Source organism: Capricornis sumatraensis, chromosome 11, assembly GCF_032405125.1.
Source record: "Capricornis sumatraensis isolate serow.1 chromosome 11, serow.2, whole genome shotgun sequence".
In the NCBI taxonomy this organism is placed as follows: Eukaryota; Metazoa; Chordata; class Mammalia; order Artiodactyla; family Bovidae; genus Capricornis; species Capricornis sumatraensis.
Genome location: NC_091079.1, coordinates 33,170,987 through 33,197,017, shown reverse-complemented (window position 1 = coordinate 33,197,017; position 26,031 = coordinate 33,170,987). Strand labels below are relative to the sequence as shown.

Here is a 26,031-nt window from a genome sequence, read left to right as displayed (position 1 = left end):
AAGTAAGAAAATAGAATTTGTCTGATTACATTTAGCATCCGTTCCAGTTGAGTGTCTTGCTTATCCCTGCCAGAGCTTCTGAAGAACATTAGAATCAATATTCCCTGCCTTCAAAGAGCATCCATAATCCACAGTACAAAACAGTTCTAGAGTCTTGGTCATAAGGAGAAACAAAAATTAAATATATATATATATTTTAAAGTGCCAGATGTAGCCACTGTCTGGACATTCAAAACTCTTATCCACATCTTCAAGAAAGATGCCAACAGTTGATTTGATCCCCTTTCTTTGCAACTTCCACTGGCTGGTTGATGCTTTACTTTAACTGTGACGACCCTAATAAAACTTCCAACAGAATCACGGTTCCAAAAGCATTATGTACGTACTTCACATCTCTGTTGCTCTGTAAAAACATATGAAAAAGCCGCATCCGAAGATCTCTTAACTCTTCTAGCTCATTTTCAAGTCCTGTTATCAAAAACCTCTTCCTGAGAGGCAGAATTGCTACTATGGATGTGGATTATATAGGAGTTCTTCCTTCATGTTGAGATTTCCCACAAAGCTGCAACAAAGAGTCATTGCTATCCCTGTGCCTGATGACATTCACTTCCCACTGAAGGTTGAAAGAGGGAGACAGAGATCCGAGAGTGGAAGAGAGAGCTGGCCCAGAGCTGCAAGACAGTGCTGTTCTGTTCTTCCCTCCTGCTGCCTACACAACGGTCATTACATTCAACTTGCCCTTGACTCTGTTCAACACAAAAGACAACTCAAATCTAACAGGCTCTCCTAAATGTCTTTACCCGCTTTACCTTGCTCCGCTTTTCCACAAGCAAAAGAAAACAAACACAAAGCTGTGAGATTATTCAAGAAGGAAACTGGATTAACATTTTCAACAGGAGATCGATGTTTCTCCAAAGTCCTGGACCAGAGCTGAGTGTGGTTCATCTTTAACAGTCAAAGTGATAGGATATGTCTGGGGATTCCTGTGAAAACAGGAAACACAGCCTACGCCCTTGTAATTAAATGAATTCATGTTGTGGTGCTATGAAGGTCTAGGCTTTTAAAACTTCTGGCCTCGACTTCCTAAGTTTGAAAAAAAATGTAAGAATACAAAAAAATCCTTCAAGTTTTGCTGCCTTGATTTAAAGATCTCCAGGCAGGATGCCTGAGGATGGCCATGGCTGTATCACTTAAATATGGATCGTTCAAATATGATCCTACGCTAACAGTAAAAACTGGGTCACAAAATAACTGTATAGTCCACGGGATGACAAAGTGACTGAGCTACTTTCACTTACATATCCTATCAAGTGTGGCTAGCAATACCTTACCATTGAAACATGCCTCAAGACAAAAATTTGACCTCAGGCAAAACAGGAGTGAGTGAAGGGGGTGAGACAGCAAAGGGTAAAAAAAATGAACAGGACCACCACCAAAGCCTTAAATTAAGAAAACAAGTTACCTTCACTATACCAGAAGGGGGTCGGCAGGGGGGATTGACAGGAAATTGACCTGAGGATGAACATGGCCAGCAGGTTTAATTAGATCAGAAACACAAAGGGCTCTTCCCTCCTTTGGTAACTAACACAGCAGCTCTTAAGTGCCTACAATAGCAGGCTATAAACAAAGGCGGCAAAACAGAGCCAGAATAGAATCCTTCCCTTAGCTGGCCTGTGACAACGATTTACTTGAAATCTGGGAACCGGTGGCCGCTCAGGAGACCCAGCCAGAAGCCAGCTCCAAAAGACAAATCGCTGGGGGATGGGGCGGGCTGAGGTAGCCAAGTCTTCGTTTTGCAGCCCAAGTTTACTAAACTATTTGTTACACTTCACAGGGAGTTGTTTGGTTTCAGTCTACTGATCCCAGACCTGGTCCAGGTTTCACCAGCCTTGCACCCCAGGAAAACCATAAAATAAATCACCCCAGCTTCCCGGATCCCTCACACGGCTCCTCGGGGGATGGAAGCACACTACAAACCTGCTCTGGCCTTACTACAGGGCATCCTCCAAGCCCAGGGTAGGAGGGGAAGCGGGGCAGAAGGCAGCGGCAGGCACTGGCATTCCGAACTTGTCTCCATCCCTAAATTCAGAAGAGCTTATTTTTGACCCAAGTCCAGCAGGGATTCAAGTGTCTGGCAAGCCCACAGTTTGCCTCATCTCGGCAAAAGAAGGCGGACTAAGCCAGTGGGCAAGAGGCCGAGAAGCGCCCCCGGCCAAAGTGCTCCTACCTGCTCCCTCTTCCTCCTCCGTCCAAGATAACAAACTCAAGCCGCAGCTGGCTGCGCTTTGCGCCAACTCTCCGTTTTCCTAATGGCCCAGGAGCCCAGATGGGGCCCAGAAGGTGGGGGGTGGAGGAGGGAGTAAGAGGAGGGAGCGGGCAAGGGCGGCGGCTGCTGCAAACAGCTCCTCAGCTCCCCCGTCAGTGCACCACCGCTTCTCGGTCCTCCTCCTCCTCCCGGCCGGGCGCGGGGGGGCGCCCGGGAGGCGGCGTAGTCCGCGCAGCGTCGCTGTCGCCCTCGTCCGGCTCGACGGGGTGCAGGTGCGTGGCCAGCTCCTGCAGGACCGCGGTGCGCCCAATCTGGTCGTTGCGCCGCTTCTCCATGATCAGGTCCTCCAGGCTCTGGAACTCAAGCGTGTGGCTGCGCTGCGCAGAGAGCTGGATTTGCAGCCGGTAGGGCTGCTTGCCGATGCGCAGCTCGCCGCCGATCTTGAACTCGCGCTTGCCGTAGCGGCACCAGGCGGCGAAGCTCTCCGAGTTGCGCCAGCTCAGCTCGCGTTCCTTGGCGCCCACATGCGCTAGCGCGTTGCGCACCACGGCGCTGGGGCTCAGCGGTTTGTAGCGGTACAAATCGTTCACCACGCGGCCGCGCCGGCCCTGGCTCGCGTCCGTCAAGAAGCTGTTGCTCACCTCTAGCCGGTGCAAATGCACCACCTGGAAGTTGCCCACGTAGACTGCCCAGTGTGGGTACTGCGCCTGCGACACGAACTCCACCAGATCGCCAGGCCTGCACTTGTTGAGCAGGTTCTCGGGCGTGTAGGTGCTCAGCGCCGCGGAACCCGGCGAGAAGCTTTTCTGGTAGATGCATTCATCGCGGTAGAACACGGAGCACTCCACCTCGTGCAGCCGCGGGTCATAGGGCTGCGGCGGGGGCAGCGACGGCCCGTCCCCGCCGTCGGGCAAACCCCCGCCCCCACCATCCGATCCCTGGGGCGGCGGCTGCTGCTCCATGTCTTCGTCGTCATTGGAGAAGATGTAGGAGACCCCGATGCGGGGCCCATCGTCCCGATCCACGCCCGTCGGGTCGGCGGTGGGCACTTCCTTGTAACTTAGGTGGGTCAGTTTCTCCACCTGGTTGCCCATCACGCTGCGGGCACACGTTCACGCCGCCGGCAGAGGAGAAAGCGAAACCACCACTAGGGTCATTGGCACCGGTCCCCGGACAGGGGTTGAGACCACCTGTTGGGAGAGGAAAGCAAGGAAGCCGTGTAGGAGGCGCTCCTCCGTGATATGGGCGATCTGTTCTTGGAGAGGAGGAAGAAAAATTGTGGGCCGGGCACCTGGAGTCATTTTACGGGGAAATCTCGGATGCAGCGAGCTTTCTCTCTCTTTTCTGCCTCCAGGGCCACGGTCACAGGAGGCCGGGCAACTCCAGCTCGCCCCTGCCCCCAGCCCTTGACCTCGCCCGGGCAGAAGCCCATTGCATCAGCGACTCCTACTGCTTCCGCCAGGGCCCTACCTGCCAATGTCAAGCAGGAAGGGGGCAAAGAAACTTTACTCCAATTCCCCTTTCCTATCCTCCCCCCGCCCCACCCCTTCATCTCAGGGTCCTAAGTAGGTTCCAGAGACGTCCCCGCCCCCCTCCATCGCTAAGGAAACCCGCGAGGATCCCGCAGCGCAGCCCAGACAGGTGAGCCGCCCTACCTGGCTCACCTGCGGCGCTTCCTGCTACCTTCTCGCCCGCCCTTCCCCCGCGCACCCGCCCTCCGGCTCGGGTTACTTGCGCAAACTCACCCGCCTAGAATTGGAGGCCGTGGGGAATTGGGAGGCCGCCCCCGCCCCCTACCCCGCCGCACCCTGAGACTTCTAGGGCGAGTTTGCAGGTGTGGGCTCCGCGGTCTCTCCTCTCCCGGCGCCGGCGACTGCGAGGCTGGGCGGGAGGGAGCAGAGCATGTCTTGCCCCCCGCGGCTACGTAGCGCCTCAAGACTTGAAGGCGGGGAGCGGCGCCTCTTCACGCCGCACCCCTTCCCTCCTGCTGGGGCTGCTTCACCCCCTCAACCGGATCTCGCGGGGTGGGGGGAGGAGATGGGGTTCTCTAGGAGAAGGAGAAGGAAGCAGCTTCGGTGCCCGGCGGCGGCAGCTCCCGCTCGGGCCGGGCGAGCAACAAGCGCCGGAGCAGGAGGGACGGGATTGTAGATCCGGCTCCGGGCTCCCAGGGCGGGAGCGCAGCCCCTAGCATTTAAAGAGACAGGCGCTCGCTCCCAGAGCTCGGGTCTTTCTCGCACGGCGCTGAGCCTCCGGCATCCCCGCCTCCGCCCCGCCCACCCAGGCCGCGGGGCTCCGCCCAGGCCACGCCCCCGCTTCCTAGCGGGTTTAAATCCCGCTGGTAACCGAAAGGCTTGTGTGGGCTGGCAGTCTTCGCGCGCTTGTGTGCACCTGAGTAATGGAGACCTTAATTACCTTCTTAGAGTAAGACCTGTAGTGGAGTCCGCGCTGCTTACTCCGGTCATGTTTTTCGGAGCTGTGAGCTTTAAAATGAAGTTGGAAAGCAATGGCCACCTGCCAGTGTAGAGAGGAGTTTGGTGTTTGTTCTGCCTCTTCATCCCCAGAGTACTTGGAGAGGGAGGAACAGTCAAGTCACTAGAAAGCAAACAGACTTTTGCTTCTTTCTTTTCTTCCCTAGAATCAATTTCTTGCCGAAGGTCACAAAATAATTTTTACTAGGACAACTGGAGAAGTACTTCTGTTTAGAGGTATTTCCAGAATAAGTCCTATGAAACTTTCAGGTAGGAAAAAAGAAAAAAAAAAATTCTTAGAAAGGAAACAAAGCAGAAAGAAGACTTGGCTAGGGACTTAATTCCAAGACCTAGGCTGTTACTAATGTCCTTCTAAGTTAGTACAAAGTAGATTCTTCATAACCTCCATTGTTGTTTTGAGAATTACTGGTTCATCCAGTGGATAGTGAAAGAGGGCATTCAGCTCTGGTGGTTTATCTTGGGGGTAGAGGATGTAGGAATTGCCTAATTGTCTTTAAATTAAGGACATATTAGCAGAGGCCCTCAGTGAAAGTATTTCCTTCCTGCTAACTTACAGAAGCAAGTGACACAAGGCCAGTACTGCCTATTAACCTAAACTATGAGGATACTTCCTCTCTCTCCCCTCCAGGTTGGTTTTGTTTCTTGTATCTAAGATGAAAGTTACCAAAGTGTTTTGTTTTTTTAATAATGGATCAGATTGGATGGTGGAGGGTTGACACTAAACAGACTTTCACTGAAACACCCAGAGTAATTCTTGGTGGAATTAAGAATGCAATTCAAGACCTCCTCTACTCTGCTTTCCATCACTGTTTCTTTTGACTCAGTTTTTCCAGGTAACACAATTATTTATTCAGTGTGTATTCTGATCAGGGGAAACAGGAGTATAGTAACACTACTGCGATCTTTTTTAGTTTGCAGTGTGGAGGAGGAGAAATCATTCTACTTATGTACTTTTTTAACACCAACAATCAGTATTGGCAGGGCTGTGATGGGAGTTAGTCCTTCAGCAAGTCTAAGATCACAGTATAAATTAGACCAAAACCAGACTTGTGTGTGTCTGTTGTGTAGATTAAGTATTTTCTGACCAGCCTCAGGCATGTGTGACCAGATGAGTCCCCTCCCTGGACTTTTTGATAACACATGCTCTGGGAGGTGCTGTTTTACCTGAATAGTATTTGCCACCACAAGGAGATCCAACCAGTCCATTCTGAAGGAGATCAGCCCTGGGATTTCTTTGGAGGGAATGATGCTGAAGCTGAAACTCCAGTACTTTGGCCATGTCATGCGAAGACTTAACTCATTGGAAAAGACTGTGATGCTGGGAGGGATTGGGGGCAGGAGGAGAAGGGGACTACCGAGGATGAGATGGCTGGATGGCATCACTGACTCGATGAATGTGAGTCTGAGTGGACTCCGGGAGTTGGTGATGGACAGGGAGGCCTGGCGTGCTGCGATTCATGGGGTTGCAAAGAGTTGGACACGACTGAGCGACTGAACTGAACTGAACTGAAGAGCTCATGTAAATACCCATTTTACAAGGGAGGAGGGAGAGGAAGTGTTAGACTATGAGAACCAAGGGCCAGTCATCTCATGCCTGTTAGACTGTGAAACCTCTGCTACCATCAGTTATGGTAGGCCACTTTGTCCCTAGGTGGTATTAGGTAGGCTCCCTGATGATGGGAGCATCCATAGAAGGACACACTAGTATGGTAGTTTGGCACAGATTTAATGAGTCACTAAGCAACACCTAGTCGTCCAGGTGTCTAGCCTGTTACCTTGATGAGCTCTGTTCACAACAGTGACTCAACAACAGTTTTTCTGTTTGTTTGTTTTTTTTTTAAATAATAAAGGGTCCAATTATTGGACTTTACATAAAGCATTGTTTAAACCTTAAGGGAAGCAAAACAATATTCTTGACATAACCTGAATATAAAACATTATCTGCATTTTAAGATACAATCATCTTGAATACAAGCTTGAAAACTTCAATCAATTTTTAAAAAAGTACTGATAGATGGTTTTATCATCAAAATAGATATTCAATAAATTCCAAAGTACATAGAACCATCCCAATGTAATGAATTGATATTACTGTATTTCAACCATGCATTTCTAGTTTATTTTTTGGGTATAATTGCTTTAAAATGCTGTGCTGGTTTCTGCTGTACAACAAAGTGAATTAGCTAGATACATATACTCCTTCCTCTCTCCCACCCCTCCTATCCCACCCCTCAACAACAGTTCTTGACTTGACTAACCATAAAGTCTCAGAGGGAACAGGTTCTGAGTTATCTTTATATCTCGTTACCTGGCACTCAGTAAGTGCTCGGTAAATGCTTGATGGACGCTTGAGGGGAATTCTTGGACATATCAATAGCCTGTTTCCTGTGTAGCTTCTCCCATAAATGCCTGGTTAGGACCTCCATCTGATCCCTGAGGGCTCTTGGTCAGAGGTTGCAGAATGGCTCCCAGACTTGCTTTGCTCATCTCAAATGCTTGTTTAATAAACTTAATTGATAATTTGGAGACTTGGGAAATCTCACCTAAAAATTCAGAGTTCCAGATTCACTTGAAAGTGTCAGTGATATGAGACCATTGGGCCCACATTCCAGGACAGCAACAAAAAGCTAGAGCTGAGCAGAAATTGCCTTTGAGATGAGATGCAGCCTCCAGTTGGCCCCAGTCTCTGTCCTATTCATCTCGCCTTCCTAGTGCCTTGACTGGCCCTGGGAACCTCTGTGTTGGCCACCACTGCCATCCAGTTTTATGCTATACAATGTGTCACTTGATTATATGTAATTCAGCACTTGAACACATAGCATCTGGTATTATCCTTTAATTCATATACTTAAAATGTCTTTTCTAAAAAGAGCTTAATTCAAACTGTATTTTTTGAAAACCGGCTAGATACCTGTTAGTCTTAAACACCATTCATTTATTCTGCAAGTATAATAGGCACTGCATTAGGTTTTGCAGGTATTCATGTCCCCATGAGATACACAGACTCCTTCGGACAATATAAAATGTACCACAGGACAGGAAGGTAGAGGATGCTCAGGGGAAGTTTCAAGGCATGCAGATACAAAAGTGAATGTTAAAGTGCCTGCCATCAGGAGCTTGCACCAGCTAGGGTGACCAGCCCTAAAATCAACAATGGCATCTACCACTGAGTGACATATTCATTCTGTTATAAAGGACAATTCAATTGAAAGAAGCTAAGTGACTTCTTCCAACTGGTAAGTAGGACCATCTCACAAGCCTGCTTGATTTCAAGCCCCAATGCTCATAACCTCTTTGTTTTAAATAGGGACAAATACATTATTCAGTATTTAAAAATATCTGAGTGTCTGGCTTTACTGGGCTCCAGAGATAAAGCCATGGACACAGTAGACAAAGTCCTTTCTCTTAATGGCTTTTCTATGTTGATGGGAGGAGACAATTGACAAGTTCAAGTAAATATGTATTCATTTCTGAGAGAGATAAAGGCCATCAAAAAATAGACTAGGGTGATGGGGTTGAGTAACTGTGGCTACAGAGAGGGTGAGGGTTGGGATGGGGAGGTGGGAGGGCCTTTGGATAAAACAGTCAGAGGTAGGCTCATGAAAAGTGAAACTTGAGCTGGGACTTAAAGGCTGAGAAGGAGGTGGCCTTGGCATTCCTCCATGAGCACCAAGAGCAGAGGAATTGGAGCGTTGAGGAAAAAAGGTTGCAGCTAGAGCATGGTTGGCGTCCCATGTGGCTCAGTGGTAAAGTCACCTGCCAATGCAGGAGACTTGGGCTCAATCCCTGGGTCAGGAGGATCCCCCGGAGAAGGAAAGGGTAACACACTCTAGAATGCTTGCCTGGGAAATCCCATGGACAGAGGAGCCTGAACAATAGTAACAGCACCATCAGTGAGAAGGTCTGTGACGGGTGCCGTTAGAGCCGTGGGAGAGTTTTGGGGGTTTAGGGTTGTCACTGGCCGCCCTATGGGAAGTGGACCGTACAGCGATGAGAGAGGAAGCAGGTCCTATATGGGAGGAAAGGCCTTCCAGCAAATGGAGCCTAGTGACCAAAGGGTGAAGCCCCCAAGGCACCTTCCTCAAGAGCAGCCATAAAGTAACTTGAGTTAGATTTCAATTCTCAGCCATCCTGTGGCTTCATCTTCCCTCACCAGTGACCCAAGTATCACATTCCACACACTTCCGAGGAGGAGGAGGAGGCACTCAATAAAAGCAAGCTGTGTCAAATGCCAGTTAGTCATTCCCACAGTATTCCTGTACTGAGCCAAGGGGAACAATCGGGAATTGTTTCTACCTGACAAGTTTCCCTGGAGTAGGAAATGGCAACCTACTCCAGTATTCTTGCCTGGAAAATCCCATAGACAGAGGAGCCTATTGGGCAACAGTCCCTGGGGTCGCAAAGAGTCGGACATGACTGAGCGACTAAACAAGGCCAACCAAACAAGGCATCAGCCTCCCTGACTCTGCAAGTGTAGTGGTTGGTGTCAATTTAAATGGCCCAGTCCAAGAATGTGCAAAACAAGAGCACGGGGGCAGTTATCTGACGAGGCAGTCTGGAATTCTGTCTGTTGCGAGGGCTGAGCCCCAGGTTCCTGGCAGCCGCAGATAGCTGAAAGAGTTTGCTGGAAAACAGGTTCCTCCACACCTTCCTTGTGTTGGAAAACTTCCAGACTTCCCTGTGCCTCTGACCCACTGCTGGGGTTTTGTTGAGACATAGGAGGTGAGTGGTAGCAGAGTAAAAACATATGACCTGGGTTGACATGCTGTTTGCTAGGTTCTCTCACCTGCTCTCAGCCTCCTCTTCCAGTCACTAAAGTGGGACTCGTGTTACTGTTTTCCCTCAACTGGGAATCCTTATATGAGACAGGATTCTCATATGGAGGAATGTGGAAGCGCCTGGAAAATCCTAAAGGCCATGTAGATGCCACATGTTATATAAAGCCACCAAACCCTGGATTAGAGGCATGTTAGGGCCAGATGATTTTAATACAGGGAGTCAAAGGGTAGATAACCATTTGCTATGGGTATCAACTTACTAAATCTCTAGTGTGTGCTTAGTCGCTCAGTTGTGTCTGACTCTTTGTGACCCCATGGACTGTAGCCCACCAGGCTCCTCTGTCCACGGGGATTCTCCAGGCAAGAATACTGGAGTAGGTTGTCATGCCCTCCTCCAGGGGATCTTCTCAACCCAGGGAGCAAACCCAGGTCTCCCTCATATAAAGCAGAGCCACCAGGGAAGCCCAAATCTCCAATACCAGTACTAAATCTCCATACCAATGCTGCTTTTTACCAATCCTGTTCTTTTACAGATAGCAAGTCAATGAAGGGGCTTCCCAGGTGGCGCTAGTGGTAAAGAATCCACCTGCCAGTGCAGGAGACCAAGAGACACAAATTGGATCCTTGGGTTGGGAAGACCCCCTGAAGAAGAAAATGGCCACCCACTGCAGCATCCATGCCTGGAAAATCCCGTGGACAGATGAGCCTGGTGGGCTACAGTCCATGGGGTCGCAGAGTTGGACATGACTGAGCGCACACAACACAGCAGATAGAAATACAAAGGCCCAGGGCTAGGAATACTATGGATTGTGAGTGGGAGAAGCTGGATACAAATCCAAATCTGGCTGGCTTCAAGCCCATAGTTTTCACACCACACCCAGTTGCCTAAGGAGGACGAGCATATGTGTTATTCATCCAGATGCTGCCCAGTCTGAGGACCAGGGGGCTGATATATCTTCCAGGTGTAGTGACCAACTTGTCCTAGTCTGTCCTGGTTTAGCACTGAAAGCCCCACATGCTCGGCAAACTGGTCCGCTTGGCTGTTCTACCTTGGTGCTCCCTATCCTAGTCATTGCTTTCTCTGCCCCAGAGGGGAGGCAGAAATGTTGCTGAGGGGGATCAAGGAAGGAAAAGGAGGGGAAAGGAGAGTCAGGTGTTTTAGTCCAGACCTCACTCTAAGGGCCGTCATCCCCAACAAGGTTATACATACAGCAGCTATGCAAACTGGGGCATCCTATAAAAGAGACGATAAATGTGACAACCTGCTTTGGGCATTCATTATTTTTCTTCTTTCTTCTTGGATTCTTTCCAAGAGGTGAGGGCAGGGCCTGTCTTCCCTTTAAGAGGACTGGCCTGCAGCCACTCCCTCTTTCTTCACCTCCATCCCCCCAGGCTACCTGACTTAGACTTTAAAACCTGCAGAAAGAGTTTTGCACATGGGCTGCATGATTCCTCCCTCTTTAAAGAAGGGAGCACAGAGGCTGCTGAGTGTCATCCTTTATCTTGACTTCTGCACTTTATTGCCTTTCCCCCTTTGTATCCCCCAGGACAGGCTGTCTCTAGCAGGCTGGGTCAGAGCTAGTCTGCCCTGCAGGTTAGGGTGTGGAGGAGATGCCTTGAGAAGGAGTCAGGGACTGTCACCCACCCCAAACCATCAGCTCTCCCTGCATTAATCCTGTGCCTAAATGGTGAGAAAGCTTTTAACCCTTTCCTGGAAGAGGGCTTACCAGTTGGAAAAACACCAAGGCTTGTGCCTCCTGGAAGCTGGCTGTTTTAGGATGCCCCTGATAGCCTACGGTTGATGTTGAACCGGAATTTGATTTGTGCTCGGAAGTCTGAGCTTGTAGCTGGGCTCCTGCAGAAGCCTCATGAAAGATGCATTTCAACCAGGCAGTTCCAGGGGAGAGACCAGCTTAAATTACAGCTCTACAGATCCAAATATTGGCATATCTGCAAATCCAAATGTAAGGAATTAAAAAAAACTAAATTCTAAGAATCTTATTTTGCACTTCCTGTGCAAGAAGGAAAGGATGAGCTATTCAGAGAAGAGACAAGGCTGTCAATAACAAGAGAAGCTTCAGCAGGGCAAACCCCACCTTCTTTTCTCTCTTCGGCCATTTTTCAGGTGGCTCAGATAGTAAAGAATCTGCCTGCAATGCGGGAGACCTGGGTTTGATCCCTGGGTTAGGAAGATCCCCTGGAGGAGGGCATGGCAACCCATTCCAGTATTCTTGCCTGGAAAACCCCCATGGACAGAGGTGCCTGGCAGACTACAGTCCATGGGGTCACAAAGAGTCAGGCACGACTGAGAATGAGCAACTAAGCACAGTGCATGCTTCCAGGGAAGAAGAGCCTCAACGAGAGAGGAAGACAGTGTTTGTTCAGCACAGTTTTCTTCAGGACTGCCTAAGGGGACCACCCCACCCAGTAATTGGGATGTTGGGCTCACCAAATCTGGTTGGTCTGTTTCTGTCTACTTTCCTCAAATCACTTCTAGGCCCGGGGCCAAGGGATTCCCACTGAGGACTGACCTCCCCATATCTGTTCACAACATAGCAGCCGGCAGCAATCCTGTGAGACTGGGAACTTAGCCATGTCATTCTTCTGCTCAAAACTCTCTCATGGCTCCCCATTTCCCTTGGAGGAAAGCCAAAGTCCTAAACCTGAACCTGGCCTCTGTGCTCTAATACCCAGTTAAATCTCAGAGACAGATTTGGGGTGAAGTAGAAAAGAATGGCTTTATTGCTTTGCCAAGCAAAGGGGACCGTGGCAGACTAATGCCCAGGGTAGCGAGGAATTTTATAGCAATGGTTCAAAGAGCGCATGATCAGCTGGTGGACAGTCTTCTGATTGGTGGGGTGGAGGTAAGTGAGAGTCAGCATCATCAACCTTCTAGTTCCAACCAGTCTGGGTTCTGTGCGCTTGCAGACAGCGCACTGTCACTTCAGTGTCTCCAAAACAGCTCAAAGATGTGTGTGTCCCTTGATGGAGAAGGAGGACCCTGCCCCGTTGTTTCTCTTGACCGCTGGTTCTTCCCTTGCTTCTGCATCTCCTCTTTTCCTTAATTAACTTCTGTTTGAATCTTCCCATTGGAACTCAGTGAAGAGCATGGGGGCTGAATGAAGCCTATTTCCTGTAATCAAAGAAATGGGAGACACAGAAAGGTTTTTGTGCCTAGGAGCCCCACAGGGTCTTGCTTGGTTTGAGTCCCTAAAATAGCCCCACAGCCCTGCCTGCCTCCCCCCTTACCTCTCTGATGCCCCCTCGCCCACACCTGCAGACACGCTGTCTTGCTGTTCCTCCCCCATGGCTGGCATGCGTTCCCCCCAGGTCCTCAGCATACGCTGTTCCTTCTGCCTGAAACAGTCTTCCCTCAGAAAACGTCATGGCATGCTCTTCAGTCTTGACTCGGATGTTAGCTTCTGGGTGAGCTTTCCCTGACAGCCCTGTTTAAAATTTCAAATGTCCTTTTATATATACTGTTCCTTGGGGAGAAAAAAAAGAGGTACAACCTAAAAGTTGAGAGTTAGGTTTTATTCCACAGACTTGCTGCCGGACTTAAGCCCGGGAGGCAACCTGTCATATAGCTCTGAGGGACGGTTACAAAAATGGTAAAAGTGGAGCCAAGCTAGATAGGAACTTTGGCAACAAAACCTAGGTAGTCAAAAACCAAAAGATTACTGTTAATCTAAGAAAAACGGAATATCTCAAGATAATGAATTTCACATTTTTCTGTTTATGGGAGGATGCAAGAGCCTGGGCTCATTGAGATCCTTCCTTTAATATGTACCTTAACTATGTAGGGACAATATCCCTTGTTTTTGTTTTTTGTTTTCCTTCCTGAATCCCCTCAGGGTGCAGAGCAGAGCAGCTGCAGTGGCTGATGGCTTGATCTCTGCAACATTGTTTGTTTACTGATATGGCAGGAGACATTTTTCATCCACAGTACCCTTTTCCCCCTTTCCTCCTCTCTCTCTCTCACTTATTCAACTACTTATCACCTTTTAGTATTTTATATATTTTGGGGTTTTTGAACTTTCATGCTGAAGGATCTAGCCTCAAGGTCAGAGAATTCACGGGGGTGTTATAAGCAAACAGGATGCTGCTGCTGCTGCTGCCAAGTCGCTTCAGTCGTGTCCGACTCTGTGCGACCCCATAGACTGCAGCCCACCAGGCTCCCCCGTCCCTGGGATTCTCTAGGCAAGAACACTGGAGTGGGTTGCCATTTCCTTCTCCAATGCATAAAAGTGAAAGTGAAGGTGCTCAGTCGTGTCCGACTCTTCGCGACCCCATGGACTGCAGCCTTCCAGACTCCTCTGCCCATGGGATCTTCCAGGCAAAAGTGCTGGAGTGGGGTGCCACTGCCTTCTCCAAAACAAACAGGATAGAACTAGCTAATATTTAGAGTGCTTACTGTATCTAGCACCATCCTAATAGCTTTATATGCATTCACTCATCTAATCCTCACCTATGAGGTAGGCGTTTTAGGAATCATTAATATTTTAAGAATCACTGAACTAAAATGGACAAGAATGGGCAAATTTAATTCAGATGACATTATATCTACCACTCTGGGCAAGAATCCCTTCGAAGAAATGGAGTAGCCCTCAGAGTCAATAAGAGTCCAAAATGCAGTCCTGGGGTGCAGTCTCAAAAACAGCAGAATGATCTCAGTTTGTTTCCAAGGCAAACCATTGAACATCACAGTAATCCAAGTCTATGCCCCAACCACTAATGCTGAAGAAGATGAAATTCAATGGTTGTAAGAGCAACATTTTACAGAATCAAAAGCAGAGGAATAGTCTATTTACGCGTCTTGTTGATGGCAACACAGCTAGTGATTTGCAGAGCCAAGATTCAGGTACAGGACAGTGCCTTGGAGTGGAGGGTAACCTCCCCCTACCCACCTTGCCCAAGATAGCAACCCATATGGCTGAGTTCCCCTCTCTCCATACTCCACGCTTCTCTTGGTCCCATCTGTGGGTGATGAAGCCATTGCCTTTGCATTCATTCACAAGTCTGACTTTTCATCATCCATCTGGCCTTATTTTCTGCCAGTTTCCCAATCACCCTCTACGTCTCAGCCACTCCAGTCCTTGGTTTATCTCACTCTTCACAAAGCTAAATTTCTCTCATTCTTTCTGCTTTCAGTTAAGTCAAGTCTTTAGAGCAGTGGTACCCAGCCTTTTTAGCACTGGGGACCAGTTTCGTGGAAAAAAATTTTTCCACGGACAGGAGTTTGGGGTGGGGATGGTTTCAGAATGATTCAAGCACATTACATTTATTGTGCACTTTATTATTACTATCACTTCAGCTCCATCTCAGATCATCAGACATTAGATCCTAGAGGCTGGGAACCCCTCCTTTAGAGAGAGCTTTGCTAACCAGCCTGCTACCCACCTCACTCATCTTCAGCCTCTTCTTGTTTCCTAAAATGTCTATTACAGTACCAATAGCGAGTGCTTAGTCGCCCAGTCGTGTCCAACTCTGTGCAACCCTGTGGACTGTAGCCTGCCAGCCTCCTCTGTCCATGGGATTTCCCAGGCAAGAATACTGGAGTGGGTTGCCATTTCCTCCAACAGGGGATCTTCCTGACCCAGGGATCAAACCCCTGTCTCTTGTGTCTCCTGCATTGCCAGGTGGGTTCTTCAGCACTTTGTGCCACCTGGGAGGCCCATCACAGTAGTGATGCTCTTTGCTTATTTGCTCATCACTCCCTGTTTCTCCAGGAACCCAGACTTTGACATGTCACTGTCATACCCTCAGTGTCCAATGTCATGTCCTGCACACAGTAGAGGCTTAACAAATGTGTACTGAATAAATGAATCCTTCTTTGGATTTGCCTGGTACTCTCATCCTGTATGTGTCAGGATAAATATTTCTTTAAAAAGTGATTTTGAGTTTCAGGGATGTGCTCAGGTTTGCAAAACTAAGGTGTTAAGTAGAACCAGGAGGAAGCTTGATGGAGTAAAGTGGGTCAAGGAAGAGAAATTTAAAAAAAAAAAAAAGAGAAGAGGAAGAGGAAAGCAATGAGGGCCTATTAAAGAGAACAAAGAAAAGAATTTGCTACAGTTCATTGCATGAGGGCTTGATTCCAGTTGACTAAATGAGTTATTTGACTGCCTTCAATTCAAAATAATCCTTGTACCAAAGTGGCCTCTTTGAGGGTAGTATATTCTGTCACTCTTCATTATGAACTAGCAAAAAGATGAGGTCCTATTCTCCGAGATGGCAGGGGGATTTATTCTGTGCCAGATACTGTGCTAACTACTTGTAATCATTACCTGGTCAACATTCCTCCCAACTTCAGAGGGTGGGTTCTATTATCACCCTAACTCCCATTTTAGAGCTGGGAAGGTGAAATGTAAGAGGTGACTTGTGCCTATCACAGAGCTGGCAAGTCATTCAATTGGATATGTTAATGCAAATTCATATGTCTGATGCACAAAGAGGTCAAACAAACCAAAACAACTGAAATTGGAGCAGAGAAAGTTTTATTGCAGGGCCAGGCAAGGAGATGGCTCATGTCCTAAGAAGCCTCCAGCTCCCCCAAAGGGTTTTGGCAAAGCATTTTCAAAAGCCAGGTGAGGGTTGGGTGGTCACAGGGTACCAGAAAAGATTGTACACAATTCTCTGATTGGCCGATAAGGAAATGGGGTGGTGTCACAGAGGTGAACATTATCAGTCCTTAGGCTACAGGAGGCCTGGAGCTATCAAGTAGTTAACATCTTCCATTTGGTGGGGGTTTTAAAATGTGCAAAACAACTCAGGAAATTTGCATCAAATACTATTATTATCAGGGTTTCCCAGGTGGTGCAGTGGTAAAGAATCCAGTTTTGATCCCTGGGTCAGGAAGATCCCTTGGGGTAGGAAATGGTAACCCACTCCAGTATTCATACCTGGAAAGTTCCCTAAACAGAGGAGCCTGGTGGACTACTGTAGTCCACAGAGTCGCAAAGAGTCGAAGAAAGACAATTGAGCACACACACATACACACTATTATTATCAAGGTACTCAAGAGAGGAGTTAATAGAGGATATGGGGGAAGCCCTGTCCTGGGAAGGCCTCGTAAGGTCCCACTTGATTACAAATATGGACCCAGGCATGTCTGTATCCAAGCCCCACTAAACATGTCCTCTTTGCACTCCAACCACTGCGTGTCCCATCGACACACACAATTTGAAGCAAAATGCAGCCATTAACTCAGTGTTTCCTTTTCCTCTTTCTCCTGCTTTAACTGGGCCGTGATTCCCCTAGCGCAATTAAGTCCAAGGGTTTCAGACAGGTTTCTGAGAATTTAGCACATGCATACTGATTGCAGAAACAAACTGATGGAAGATGGCCCCACTAGGAAAAGGAACCTGAACTTTCCACATAAAGATGGCCCAGGGAGAGGGAAAAAAAACAACCTCGGGACCGTGACTAATTTGACAAATGAATGTACTACCATGGGAGGGTCTGAGTCATTAGAGCTTTGGGGATGTGCCAACTAAGATAAATAAATTGGATTTCAGCGTGTTGTACTGAATCACTGCATCCCTGCAGGCACTTAAACACAGCACTAACCTGAGCATGATGTCTGCCATTTTGGCAAGGTCAAAAAGATTTCTTTCCCACCAGGGGAATTTTCCCTCACCTAGCAATTGACAAATTTCTGTTCCCATGGTGAAGGACTAGATCAACACTTATCAATACCGACTGCAGTTCCTCAGTCCTTTTCCTTCCTCATCCTCAAGCCCCAGGGCCTTCTGCTTCCTGAGTTATTATGTAAATGACTTACAGGCAGAATCTAAAATCATCGACCAGGAACCCTCCCACCTTGACAGTCTCTAGTTAACTGGATTTCTGCTTAACCGAAGGTTAAATAAAACCTCCATGTTTCAGGCCTAGTTAGTGAAAATCTTTCTAAACTGTGTTAGTTCACTCACCTGCCTAAGTTTCTGGAGCAGAAAGAAAATAATTACATTTTTGCTTGATGATCAGACATCTTGCAGTGCCTTGGGGCACTATTCTGTGTAACAGTTTGAATTAAAATTTCACTGTACTTGTCGACTTTTGTGAGAAATGGGGCCCTTAACTGTTCTAAGTTGAAGAAGAAATTTTAATTTAATTTTGTTGAGAGAAGCATCTTGCTTTCCCTGTGCTTAGCAGAGGATCAAGGCATTTCCTCAAAAATGCTGATAAGTCGATGAATGTCTGATGTGAATTTATTTATTGCTGTTCGTTTTCTTTTCCCCCTAATAATAATTGTATCTGCTTGACTGATCACTAGGGATGGTTCCAGGTGTTGTGCTAAGCCCTTGACATGCTTTATATCATTGTATCCCTGCCACACAGTGAGTAGACTTTGTGCTGTGTGTATTCAGGTGTGTCCAACTCTGGTGGCCCCATGAATGGTAGCCCTCTAGGCTCCTCTGTCCATGGTATTTTCCAGGGAAGAATTATTGGAGTGGGTTGCTATTTACCCTACAGATAAGCCACAGAGAGGCTGAGTGACTTGGCCAAGGTTCCAAAACTAGGAAAGTGCAAACTAGAATCCACGTTACTTGAGGAGCTTTATGGATGGTAGTCTCCATCTGCATATGAAGCTATATAGAAAGGAACGACCTTAAAACCATAAGGAAATGGAAACTACATGAAATGAGAATTGAGGTGGGGCAGACAGACAGATACACAGAGGTACCTCTACCCACACCCACAGACATACACACACACAGACCCACAAACACCCTGGTCCTAGACTCCCAAGGACAGGGTAGTAGTTTAGAGATGCAATTTTTAAATAATCTGCAAAAAAAAAAAAGGGGGGGGGGCCAGGTTGTTTGTTTTATAACTTAACAGCTTTTTGTGAACTAATACCCTTGTAAAATAACATAGATATAAATCATTAGAAGAATGAAGAATATAATAAAATGACCTTCAAGACCAATTTGTAAAATAATTATTAGCTTTAGCATACATAAAATAAAAGTCAAATAGTTATAAAATTTCTACCAACTCAGTCTCGATTTCTGTTCTCCTTTCTCTGTGGACAGCAGTTGGTGGATCTACAGAGGTACTCATATTTTCACTTTGCAGGGCTAGATCAGACCAACCTTTGCTTCTCCAATAGTGGTTACCAATAGGAGGGCAGTATGGGCCTCACCTGGGAGCTGAGCATGCAGGGAAATGTGGGATCTCCAGCCCCGCCCGCCCCACCTCCCCACCCCACCCCGATCCCCCGATTGGCTGAACCAGGATCTGCATTTCAACAAGATCACCACTCCAGTATTTTTCCAGGGGAAATTCCGTGGACGGAGGAAGCTGGCAGACTACAGTCCTTGGGGCTGCAAAGAGTCAGACACAACTTGGCGTCTAAACAACAACAGGTGATGCTGGTGAGTGTTAAGTCTTGGGAAGCAGTGATTTAGAACAGACTCAGAAGTCTGACCACTAGAATTAGAAGTGTTCTCATTGAGATCTATATCTCTCATATCTATGTGACCTCGGGCACATTACTTAACAGCTCTGTGCTTCTATTCCCTAGTTTTAACAGTACACCTCTCTCTGGGCTCTTGTAAACTCTGCCGGCTAATGGGCCTGGCAGGTAAAGGGCAAATGAGAGAGTGCCCAGTGGAGCCTAGCACTCTATAAGGTAAGGATGCCAAAGCTACTTCTGTTATTGCTAATGATTTTTTAAAAAACATTTCTTTTTTTTTTTTTTTTAGGCCATCCTGTTGTCTTTGAGACAGACGCACTCAGGCTAAAGACATTTACTTGGATGTTTGATGTTTAATTAATTGTAGGCCCTTATGGAGGGTTTCCCTGCCCACTTTCTCATCCAGGTCTTTTGGCTTGGGCCTACTGATGCTACTTAGGCCCACTTGGGCAGTTTCCTCACCCCGCTCAGCATCATCTATTGGTACTAACCGTCCTGAACAAGGTGAGTCTACAGGAGTAATGGGGTGAAAGGTGATGAGTTCTGATGTTCCAGGCTGTCGAGGACAGAGCTCACTAGGGCCTGGTGGATATTTCAGGCCCTGGTAGAGAAGGGAGGAGCAGTTCAGCTGAGAGAGGAGACATGCCCTGGGCGGTGGGGTTTCTGTGACAGCAGGGATGCTGGTTGCTCCCATCTTTTCTCTTTTGTTCCTTCTACAGATAAAAGCCAGTGTGTCCTCTAGTGAGGTGGATGCTTCTATGAGCCTGGAGCTAGGAAAAGGCAGCAAACAAAAGTGAACAGTCAGTGTTTCCTGAAGATTTACACAGAAACCTACCCACAGATGCAGGCATGCTGGATTTATAATAAGGGTGGCATCACTTGTTCTTGTGTGCTAAGATAAGGGTAAACAAATCTCATGCTGTGATAGAAGTCCCTATCTGTAGAAGCCAGGAAAGATTCCCTGCCCTGTTGCTGAATTGTGTGCTTGACAGGTTATCCTCAGAGGCTTGTTTTAGGACACTTCATCTGGAGGTCACATCGGGCCCCGCATGTGAAAGGTGGAAGGACATGCCTGGGTGCAGAGCAGGGCGAATCCTCTGTCCCTGCTCATTTAGAAGCTCAGAAATGGAAGTACCTGCGGCAGAGGCTAGAGTATTTGAAAAATCCTGGACAGGAACTGGGTGGGGAATCAAGTGACCCTGTGGGCCTGGGCCTGATCGAGGAAATATGCCAGGAAACCTGTGTTTCCACTCTTGACCTTGGTCCAGCAGTCACACCCACCCTAGACCCACCTCTGCCTTTTATTTTGTCAACAGCAGGTAGATAAATGCTCTCAAGTCTCCCATTTTTCATCTCACCTCCAGAGAGGGAAGCCTACACTGACCCATAGGAACTGGCTGGCCGTCTCCACCATATCTTCTGCCTCTAGAGGACAAAGACAGTGTCCCGATCATCTCTGTATCCCTTATGTGTAAGCTTTCTACGTGCGCTAGTAAAGTTTACAGAAAAAGAAAGCCAGAGCTCTGAGAGTGAATCTCTTTTAGAAATACAGGAATGTAACTTAAAATTTGGAAAAATTATCATTCTCCTATAATATTTGGGCTTCCCAGGTGGCTCAGTGGTAAAGAATCTGCCTGCCAATGCAGGAGACTTGGGTTTGATTCCTGGGTGGGGAAGAGCTGCTGGAGAAGGAAATGGCAACCCTCTCCAGTATTCTTGCCTGGGAAATCCCATGGACAGAGGAGACCGGCGGGCTACAGTCCATGGGGTCACAAAGAGTTGGACACGACTGAGTGACTAAACAACAACAACGTATAATATTTACCATTTGGTGTTCTGTCTTTTAAAAAATAATTCTAATCAATCTATATGTAATTATTATTATCCCACTTTGCAGATATTGAAACTGAGTCTCCAGAACCAGGAAAACACAGCTCTCATGTAATGAAGCCAGGATTCAAATCTACTAATGTAGACATCCAACCCCGCTTTGTCCAAGCTGATTCTAGAGACACCATCCCAGGTCCTCTGCGATGTGTTCCTTTGGCAATTTCCCCGAGCATAGGCCTGGGCACCATGTCCCCCCTCCCTTTTTTTTTTTTTTTGGTTGGGGGCAGAAATCAGTCTTTTTAAAAAAAAAAAAATTTGTTTTTTAAATTGAAAGATAATTGCTTTACAGAATTTTGTTGGTTTCTTCACATTTGTTAAACTGCAGGAGGAATGGACTAAGACCCCACAGGATGCTTGTCCAATGGGTGTGAGAAAAGGAGACATACATGCATGTGCGTGAGCACACACACAGACACAGCCATCAGGAGAGCAACTGCATGCAGTCGGAGACGCACAGACAGGACCGGGCTCCTTTATATCGCAGGAAATATCACTCAGATTATCAGGCTTCCCCTGTGTCAAACTTGGCAGATTATCAAGACTTCTTGTTAGTCTTCTTAGTCAAGCTTTCCATATTCCTGGTATAAGCTGTGTATAGTATACTACATCTTGTGGAAAACAAAGGATGAGATACATAGACACACACACACACACACACAATGTTTTTTCCCATGATTTTTCCACATTTAGACTATGTCTATAAGTTTACCTAAAAAGCTCATGAGCATGGTTGCCTCTGAGTAGGAACCTAAGGGCTAGAGGTGAAAAGAGAATCACTTTGCATTACCTTCTTTTTTTAATATTTAAAGCTTTTAATTATGGATGTGGGTTCCTTATTCAAAACAAAAAAAACTATTAAAAAAAGCAAACAGAAAAACGGACTATGTTCCCACGTCTATATTACACTCTGATGTTTCTAAATTGAGTCTTGTGAATGAATGGTTGTTTCTGAATGTGATTAATTCTGAGAGCATTTATGATAGGTTGGAGGCTGTTTACGTTTCAGTGTAGAGAAGCAGATTGATGGAAGACCCTTGGAGGTGAGGAGGATGGAAATGCTCTAAGGGAGGTAAATTTCTCCAGCCTCGGCCAGGAAAGGCCAGATTAACCACTAGGGAGTGATGAGTGTCAGTAAATTCCAGTAAATCAGGTAAGAAATAAGATAGACTCTTCATCTTGACACCTGGCTGAACTGGAATATCTAGGAGTATTGGGAGATTTGAACTGAATTTAGCGAGGTTTTTTTTTTTTTTTTTTTAAGATAAGATGACTGTGTACACCAGACATTTGTTTCCATGGCCACATAACTGAGATGCAGACTTTAAAAGGACTGGCTGACTTTGTTCAGTAACCGGAATATAGTAGAACAGTGAGTAGTCATTTTGCTGGTCTCATCACATTCAACCTTTAAAGAATCCTATCAAGTAATATCCCATTTTACGTGTACAGAAATTAGGACCCCAAAGAGTTAGGAGTTGATCAGCTGGCCCAAGATGTCACAGATAATATGGCAGGGTCACAGCATGGCATTAAGCACTCTGACTCCAAACCCTTGGCTCTACCCAACACTGACTGGAAGAAAAGGAGCCAGGGCCTAATTATCCACAAGAAACTGGCAAATAATTGTCCTAAGGTAGTGGCTGTCAGACCCTAGCTACATCAGAATCTCCTACAAAGCTTGTTAAAATACCCTACCCCCATGGTTTGGATTCAGTAGGTTTGGGCTAGGGCCTGGGAATTTGCTTTTCTAACAAGTTCTCAGAAGATGCTGATGCTCTGGTCTGTGGGCTCCACTTTGAGAACTAATAAAGTAAAGAGATTAGAATAGGGGCTCTTAAATCTTATTTGGTGCTTTTAGGGTCCAATATGGGAACAAGGCAATTACATGCTATTTATTTCTAGTATGTTTGTTTTATTTTTATTTTTTTAGATTTTGATAAAGTACTTTTCGGAAGCATCCACTATCTCACTTATTTTTGGGGAGAAAACAGAAATGGCTTTGTGTTTACAGGCAAATCAGAGGGTAAGTGCAATCAGGCACCTTAAGGTGTACAGTTCAGAAGTAGCCAGAGGACTCCCCAGAGAAAAGGCCAGTCACTAGTCAGGACTCTTCTGGTCACAAATGACAAAAATCTAACTTAAATCATTTAAGATTTTATTTGGCTGTGTGTAATAGAAGCTCACTTTACACAGGTGTCTTGGAACCAAGTTTCTGATTTTGTTGTACAATAACCCTTGTGGAGTTAGATGGTCACTGGCATTGCTTTAGAAGCTCAATAGTATAAGGTCTGACATCTCTTTTTTATTTTAGTTTTTACTCGAGGCTCATTCACTCTCTCTCTTTTTTTTTTTTTTTTACTTATTCACTCAAAGTGGCTGCTATGGCTCCAGTCATCACACATGTGTTCTAGTAAGAAAGAAGGTAGAAAGTGGAAGAGGTATGGTCCATCTTATTAATTGTTAATATCTTTAAGGTTTCAACTGTGGCACATGACCATATATAGCTGCAAGAGAAATGGAGAGAGTGAGTAGTTAGTTGCATACATTGCATCCCTACACAAAATTAGGATTTTGTAGTCAAAGGAAAAGGAGTGATTGGCAATTACGAAGGCACTTAATCCTACACAGCAAATTGGACAAAATGGGGAATATATTGCTTTTATGAGAAAAGCAAGGATAAAGTGCCTTCAAGAAGGCTGTATGAGTCAGCTTCGTCTTCATAACAAGCCACTTCAAAACCTAGTGACTTTTAAGTTTAAATTCAGACAAATATTTACTTGATGATGAATCTGTGGATTGGTGACTTGGGCTGGGTTCATCTGAGAAACTCATCTCTGCTCCATGTGGTGTCACCTGGGCGTAGTGTTACTGCTATGACCTTAGCTAGATGGCTGGGATGTTTGGAACACCTGGAATTTTCTTTTACCTTCCATCATGGCATGACTGGGACCAAATGGTTTATGATGATCTTTTTCATGTCTGGCAACTGTTGCTGACTACTGGCTGGGTTATCTAGCTCCAGCAGGCTGGAAGACCAAGTTCTGAAAGCAGCAAGAGAAAGTGTAGGTCCCAACGTGAAAGTGCTTTCCAAGCCTGTGCTTGCATTGCATTTGCTGATGTCTTATGGCCAAAGCAAGTCTCTTGGCCAAGACCCGACCAAGTTAATGTGGACGGGGACTGTGCAAGATTGTGTGTCCCAGAGGCATGGCTTATGGGGCCCATTATGTATCAACCTACCAAATATACCCGAGACCAAGGACCAGGATGTCTCCTTATCATGTCTTTGCCTTTCTCTGCAGGTCACCTTCATTCCTTTACACAAAGCACTTGCCCATATCTGGAATCCAGGGATTACTTCTTCAGCTTCCTACCCATAGGGAACAGATGTTTCCTCTTTAATTGTATTCTGAAAATCACTGGGAAGAATTTTAATTGGTCTGCTGTGGGTCAGATGCTAAACCCAGGGTTATCCAATTGGGATATGATAATTTGTGGTTCCCAGTGGAACCTCAAATTTGGCCAGAGGTTGCAGAAGGGACAATTTTAAGAGACGCCATTCTAAAAGTGAATTGAGATCCCTCCTGGAATAATGGAGATATACTGACCAGAAAAGACATATAGATGTGCAGTGTTGGGAGGAACGATCGAACAGAAAACCTCACAGACTCTCTTTTTTGGATTTTTAAAAAATATTTATTTGTTTTGTTAGTTGGTTGGGAGAGTCTGCATTTAGTAAAAATTTAAGCTAATTTAAAACTTAATTTCTATTGTTTTCCAAAACATTACCTTATTAAACCAATCTACATATTTTCTTTGAAAAAAATGCAGATCAACACCCACCACTGGCCCCCATGGGAAGATTTATGAGTGTTCTTTGTGGCAAACATACAACAGAGATTACATTACTTGTCACTCACCTCCCCCTGTGATTGTGTTGGGAAAACAATACAAAAAGTGAAAGACTTGTGTCCTTAATTGGCATATCGGTCACATCAATGAGGGTCTATTTTTCCCTCCAATCCTGTTAGGAATTTAAGAGCATGCTGACAAAGTTCCATATCTGGATTTGTGAATATACGGCATTTCTGGCAAAGTGAAAATTCTGGGATCACCTCTCCAGCAGGGTGTCTGATGGAGGCGTTCCTGATGAGTGTCACCAAGGATCCCAAGCATGAGTGGAGTGTAAGGTTGCCCTCTTGCTCTTTAACTGGAGTGAGGGACAGTTAAGAGAGGCAACCACTGGAAGTGTCGGAGAGCAGAGAGATGCTGGCCTTTGAGGGAATGCTCCCACAAATAGTAGAGATTCCTGAAGGGCTTTGAGAGAGGATCTGCTGGAAGCCGTGGCGATGCTGGGTTTCTCGCATCCCCGCTGCCAGAGAGTTTGTTCCCAGTTCCCAGGGGCCTTAGCTGGTGCAGCCGTGGCTTCTTTCAGAAACTTTCTAGACAGAACTCCTGCTCAGAAGCACTTCATTAATTGGTGGAACTTGCTCCTCACTGTCTCGATGCCCGGCGGCGTTTCACAGGCACCCCCCTTCTGCCCAGCAAACCTTTGCCTGTAATTGTGGTGTCACCACTTGTAGTTAACACGCTCTGGTTTGCCTTCAAGGGGTTGTTCAGTTCTCCTTTGGATTCTTTGCTGGCAGTTAGGGTGTGTTTATCAGCAGGACTGCTGAGGAGTCTCTGGGCTGTGACTTTGAATATGAAAACTGTCTGGTATCATGCATATCCAGTTCAAAATTCATGCTCCTTTCTCTCTGCATTCCTTAGTCTGATCTCCCCTACCACTGGTCCTGAATGGGAATTTATGAAAGATACTTGGGCCCTAACAGTGATTTCTCACTGAAGGTAGTGGACAAGCCATTAAGAGAAAAGCTTCAATCTGGAAAACTGTGTAGAGGTCCATGAGAAACTGCAAGAAGACTCCAACTTCAGGGCTGGGCTACAGAGCCAGGAGATAGCTTGAACTGTCCAGGGCACATTCATGGTGCCAGGAGTGAGAGTGAGAGCTGGGGCAGTAGGAAGAACAGGAGATAGTCTTCAAATCACTGCCTAGAACAATAGGAATTTTTTCATAGTGCAGGAGGGCAAGAGTTAATGAAGCTTTATTTCTTATTTGCTACATCTCTATTACCATTTTTTCCCTGCAAAACATGTTTTGAGCAGTCATAATTCTCCAAACATAGGTGGTAC

General features: G+C 46.5%; 1 protein-coding gene across 1 annotated transcript; it reads right to left on the bottom strand.

The window, feature by feature from the left end:
• Window positions 1-2,418: 2,418 nt before the first annotated feature.
• LRATD2 (LRAT domain containing 2) lies at window positions 2,419-4,058 on the bottom strand. Its single transcript, XM_068984115.1, has 2 exons — window positions 4,012-4,058; window positions 2,419-3,456 (listed from the first exon to the last, which is right to left on the bottom strand). Exon 2 carries the CDS (start codon window positions 3,358-3,360, stop codon window positions 2,419-2,421), a length of 942 nt encoding a protein of 313 aa, XP_068840216.1. The 5' UTR covers window positions 3,361-3,456; window positions 4,012-4,058.
• Window positions 4,059-26,031: the final 21,973 nt, after the last annotated feature.